General features: G+C 39.6%; 1 protein-coding gene across 1 annotated transcript; it reads left to right on the top strand.

Moving 5' to 3' along the window:
- The first annotated feature begins 4750 nt into the window (after nucleotides 1-4750).
- On the top strand, nucleotides 4751-5686 carry LOC134979948 (olfactory receptor 11L1-like). The gene has a single exon (XM_063946555.1). It carries the CDS (start codon nucleotides 4751-4753, stop codon nucleotides 5684-5686), a length of 936 nt encoding a protein of 311 aa, XP_063802625.1.
- Nucleotides 5687-6119: the final 433 nt, after the last annotated feature.

The raw sequence follows: 6119 nt of genomic DNA, 5'->3' as shown, positions 1-6119 counted from the left end.
TCCCCCACAATTATTATAAGCTTTTATACATTGATGTGCAGCACACTGGGCTGAGCTGAGTGCACACAGACTGAGTCACACTGTGTGACTGCTGTGTATCGTTTTTTTCAGGCAGAGAACGGATATAGCAGAGAACGGATATATTAAATAAAAGTTAACTTAACAACAACTGCACTGGTCACTGTGGTAAACTCTGTCTGCACAATCTCTCTCTCTCTCTCTCTCTTCTAATCTATTCTAATGGAGAGGACGCCAGCCACGTCCTCTCCCTATCAATCTCAATGCACGTGTGAAAATGGCGGCGACGCGCGGCTCCTTATATAGAATCCGAGTCTCGCGAGAATCCGACAGCGTCATGATGACGTTCGGGCGCGCTCGGGTTAACCGAGCAAGGCGGGAAGATCCGAGTCGCTCGGACCCGTGAAAAAAAAAGTGAAGTTCGTGCGGGTTCTGATTCAAAGAAACCGAACCCGCTCATCTCTAATTTATACAAGATGTCTCCTTCAGTGTTAGCAAATTATCACACAGCTGCTGTATACAAAGATGCAAAGGCTGTATGAACTGCACCCATCTCTGAATCAGACTGAGTGTGCATAAATCATTGAATTGGAGTAAGAATTGGAATGAATGAACATTTAAGTGTTGTGTTAATGCTTTCTCAGTGGTTTGGAGCATTCCGCTATTCAAACTATTTTTTTGTACTAAGGGGCAGATGTATTAAGCCTGGAGAAGTGATAAAGCAGTGATAAGTGCAAGGTGATAATGATAACACACCAGCCAATCAACTCCAATATGTAAACTGCCAGTTAGGAGCTGATTGGCTGGTGCATTATCACCTTGCACTTATCACTGCTTTATCACCACTTTATCACTTCTCCAGGCTTAATAAATCTGCCCCTAAGTCTTCAAGAGTGTTAAGTGGACAGAGATAAAGTACCAACTAGAGATGAGCGGGATCGGTTCTCCGAGATCCGAACCCCCCCGAACTTCACCTATTTTACACGGTTCCAAGACAGCCTCAGATCTTCCTGCCTTGCTCAGTTAACCCGAACGCGCCGAACGTCATCATCCCGCTGTCGGATTCTCGCGAGATTCGTATTCTATATAAAGAGCCGCCATTTTCACTCCTGCATTGGAGTTTGAACGGAGAGGACGTGGCTGCGTTCTCTCCCTGAAAAGCTCCGTAATCTGTGCTCAGTGTGCTGCAAATATCTGTGCTCAGTGTGCTGTAAATATCTGTGCTCAGTGTGCTTTATTGTGGGGACTGGGGACCACCAGTATAATAGTAGTACAGTACAGTAGGCCATTGCTGTATCTTGCAGCTCTGTGTCACTGCAAGTATCCATTCCATATCTGTGCTGCATTTTTGTGAGCAGTATATATAGTATTACAGTGCAGCATTTTGGTGACCAACAGTATATAGTTGTACAGTAGGCCATTGCTGTATCTTGCAGCTCTGTGTCACTGCAAGTATCCATTCCATATCTGTGCTGCATTTTTGTGAGCAGTATATATATAGTAGTACAGTGCAGCATTTTGGTGACCAACAGTATATAGTTGTACAGTACAGTAGGCCATTGCTGTATTTTGCAGCTCTGTGTCACTGCAAGTATCCATTCCATATCTGTGCTGCATTATTGTGAGCAGTATATAGTAGGACAGTGCAGCATTTTGGTGACCAGCAATGATCAGCAGTATACTTATATAGTACAGTACAGTAGGCCATTGCTGTATCTTGCAGCCCTGTGTCACTTCTAGTATCCTGCTCAATATCTGCTGCATTGTTGTGACCAGTATGTATACTGTACTGTGCGACGTGTGTTATACACCTGGTGATTACTGATTATACATTCTGTAATCTGTACTGAGCGATGTGTGAGATACACCTGGGGATTATACACCCTATACTATTATTATTATTATCCTTTATTTATATGGCGCCACAAGGATTCCGCAGCGCCCAATTACAGAGTACATAAATAATCAAACAGGAAAACAGCAACTTACAGTTGATGACAGTATAGGACAAGTACAGGGTAAATAAACATAGTTACATCAGCAGATGACACTGGAAAAAGTATCAGGTGGCAGAAGACTGCTGGATGTGTTACAGTTGAAGTTTATTAAAGTAAGACAAAGGATAAGCACATGAGGGAAGAGGGCCCTGCTCATGAGAGCTTACAATCTAAAGGGGAGGGGTAGACAGACATGGGTGACACAGATGGGGTACATAGAGAACATGGAACAGAGGGTTAGGATGAGATTTGGCTGGGTTTGGTGAAGAAGTGGACCCCCAGAAGGCACAAGTCATTACTTAACATTGCAACATTTTACTGGGCTATGCAGGAGAAAATTAAAAAGAGGGGAAAAAAAAAAAAAGAATCAATAACTTCTACCGCTTTCAAACAGGTCAATGGAAGCTGAAATAATGGACAACTACCTCATGGAAGCCAGATACAGTATACCAAACAGTACTTAGCAGAGTTAGGAATGAGTGCTTATGAAATACAGTAACATTTTGTCATAATATTTCAGAAACTGCATGGCTGGTCTCTTGCACTCTTTTGCTCTAATACACCACCTGCTTTAGTATTTATATTCAAAAACATTATGTCTCCATAATCCCAAAAACGTCAGTCTTCTTGGAAAGTGGTTTGTTCCTTTGTAAGGGAAAGAGAACAAACGTTCTCAAACAACTGTTTCTCAATTTCTTTTTCCTCTGGGAAGGGATTGTGGATTCGCAGGAATATCTGAGCATTTCTGTAATCAGAAAGCAGCGACTTTCTACAAATGTTTACGAATAATTCCAGTGATTTTGTCATTTTCTTGCAGTGATTTGGACCAATAATACCATTGATTAGAACAAATAAGTCCAGTGATTTTGTCATTTTCTTCCAGTGATTTGGACCAATAATACCATTGATTAGAATGAATAATTCCAGTGATTTTGTCATTTTCTTCCAGTGATTTGGACCAATAATACCATTGATTAGAACAAATAATTCCAGTGATATTAAGGTGTTTGTGTCGCTTAGCTTAGCCATCCAGCGACCACAGTGCACCTCTTTTCTCTTTTCTTTGCATCATGTGCTGTTTGGGGCCAATTTTTTTAAGTGCCATCCTGTCTGACACTGCAGTGCCACTCCTAGATGGGCCAGGTGTTTGTGCCGCCCTATTGGGTCACTTTGCTTAGTCATCCAGCGACCTCGGTGCAAATTTTAGGACTAAAAATAGTATTGTGAGGTGTGAGGTGTTCAGAATAGACTGGAAATGAGTGGAAAATGCGGTTATTGAAGTTAATAATACTATAGGATCAAAATTACCCCCAAATTCTATGATTTAAGCTGTTTTTGAGGGGGTTTTGAAAAAAAACACCCGAATACAAAACACAACCGAATCAGACAAAAAAATTTCAGCGAGGTTTTGCCAAAATGCGTCCGAATCCAAAACACGGCCGCGGAACCGAATCGAAAACCCAAACACAAAACCCAAAAAATTTCCGGTGCACATCTCTAGTACCAACCAATCAGCTAATGTCAATTTTCAAACAAAGCCTGTAACATGGCAGTTATGAGCTGATTTGCTGGTACTTTATCTCTCTCCAAGGCTTACTACATACCATATGCCCCACAGTGAGAGCTCCACTATACATTGCCTTATACTGTAACACATACATTTTTGGCATTGCCAAACACAGGCTGGAAAAACTCCTGGTGATGTCAAAAAGTTTTCTGGAAATCTCAAGTTTTCCACATTGGGATATCTCATATACAGTATGTTGAATACAATAGAAATATTGAATGGGCTCCCAGTAAATGAATGAACTATTTCCTGGAAGCTGACTTGGACACCTGTTATCAATCTACCTTGGTAAAGACACCCGTGTGTGGAAATGCGTAGAAAAATGCATACCAACATCCATTTCAAGAGGCTCCAGGGTAATTTCTGATACATTAATACCCAGGTTCCTTCCCTATCCTGGTAATTGCTGTGTTAATCCACTTCACTGTCATTCTGGATGCTACCCCTTTTGAGATTTTATGTTCAGTAAAGTTGTGTGTTTTGGCATTCTACACTATGAAAATTGTTTTTCTTCTCTTATCCATATGAGATGCCATGGGGTGTGTTTATTCTGAATTTCAAAAAATCCATGCTTAGTGGGTGACTGCAAATAACAGTCACAGTTTCCAGACCATCCAGCAGGTCACATGATCCAGGTCATTCAGCAGGTGCACAGGGAGAGTTCACCAACTGTCACATTTTCCAAAGCACAGTGGTGATGCATTGTGAATGGCAGGTGGACATTTTTCCACATAACTCCAACATGAAGAAACTACTTATAATATTTTTCTGCAAAACTATGGACCAAGACCTTTCATTTGGTATATGACCTTGCTCAGACAGCGGCCTCATAAAAATATGTCACTCATAAAAGTTCACCTATAGATAAGGCACATGGAATTACAAAGAGTAAAAAATGGCATTGCATCTATATTTATTACAATTAGCAAATAACTCATAAAGTATATTAACTATATTACATATACCTCACATACTGTATTTGTTGTCACTAGATGATAATAATAAAAAAAACTATTTTTAAAAGTTAATTCTGTTAGCAAATATGTTAAATAACGCTCTCTAAGTAGTGATAATCTACCTGCATTTGCAGTAAATGATGCAGGGCATAATAATAATAATAATAATAATAATAATTTTGTTTTTGTTGTAGGTTTATTTTCTCATGAAAATGCAAGCTATGAACAATTTAACAGTGAACAAATTTATTCTTTTAGGTTTTTATAATATCCATAAATACCAAAATGTACTATTTTGTGCTGTTCTCTTGGCATACATTATATGTATGATCGGAAACTTTACTATCATAATTTTAGTTAGAACTGAAACTTGTCTTCGTAGCCCAATGTACTTTTTCATTGGTATATTTTCTACTTTGGAGGTAATGTTTGTCTCAGCAACTGTTCCAAAACTCTTAGCTATCCTCATTCAGACTAAGAGGGCAATTTCAGTTTCTGAATGCTTTACACAGATGTACATCTTCAATGCACTTGGGGAAACTGAATGCTTCCTACTTGCATTAATGGTCTTTGACCGTTTTTTAGCTATAAACAACCCATTACATTATTTTGCTATTATGAACAGTAAATATTGTTACAAATTGGCAGTCTTTCCATGGTTGTTCGGTTTTACTGTGTCTTTTTTTCCAACAATTTTTACAATTCTTTTGGATTTTTGTGGCCCAAATGAGGTCAATCACTTCTTCTGTGACCTGGCACCATTGCAGAATTTGGCATGTTCAGACCCATTTGTCAGTAATGTGGCCACAAGTTTGGCGGCTGTTATTGCAACTGTTTTGCCTTTCTTTACTATAATAGGATTCTACTTTCATATCATAAGGACTGTGTTAAAGATTAAAACCAAAGAGGGCAAAAAGAAAGCTTTCTCCACTTGCTCATCTCATCTCATTGTAGCTTCTATGTTCTATGGCTCTGCTATTATTGTGTATATTAGACCCAAAGGCAGTCACTATGACAAATTTCTTGCTCTCACGTATACTGTTGTTATACCAATGCTGAACCCCTTTATTTATGCTTTCAGGAATAGAGAGGTAAAGAATGCTTTAAGAAACTTAAGTAGACAGCTTCACAGGTGCTCTCAAAGTTAACATGATACAAAGGCATATTTTGTAAGTTTATATTGCAGATGATGTACATTTTTCTGTGGATGACTAGGGGTCTGGTTCGAAGTTGTATGCAATGCAGAATTTTCCGCAGGTTAAGCAATTAGCAGGGAACTGCATGTGTCTAAGACGCACTTTGCACTTGCTGCGATGGACAGTGGTTGTAAGGAAGACTTATTTGCAAAGTGTTTGACAGGCGGAGCTCATTCATGGGCACAATGGGGACGCTGTGACTCAAATGCAGGCATGTCATGGCCATTTTTGGGGCTTATTTCAGACTGTTACATCGATTCCATATGCAGTAGAAAAGGGACTACTGTCTTTCTTCCTGTGGCCATACTGGGTGTCCATATGGCTACTCAGAACTGCAATAATCAAATCATTTGTGGTGGTTGCTGCATCTTTAGATTTTCGAGGC

The sequence above is a fragment of the Pseudophryne corroboree genome, chromosome 12, assembly GCF_028390025.1.
Source record: "Pseudophryne corroboree isolate aPseCor3 chromosome 12, aPseCor3.hap2, whole genome shotgun sequence".
In the NCBI taxonomy this organism is placed as follows: domain Eukaryota; kingdom Metazoa; phylum Chordata; class Amphibia; order Anura; family Myobatrachidae; genus Pseudophryne; species Pseudophryne corroboree.
Note: the sequence above shows the minus strand (reverse complement) of the source record. Positions and strands in the feature narration are given on the sequence as shown.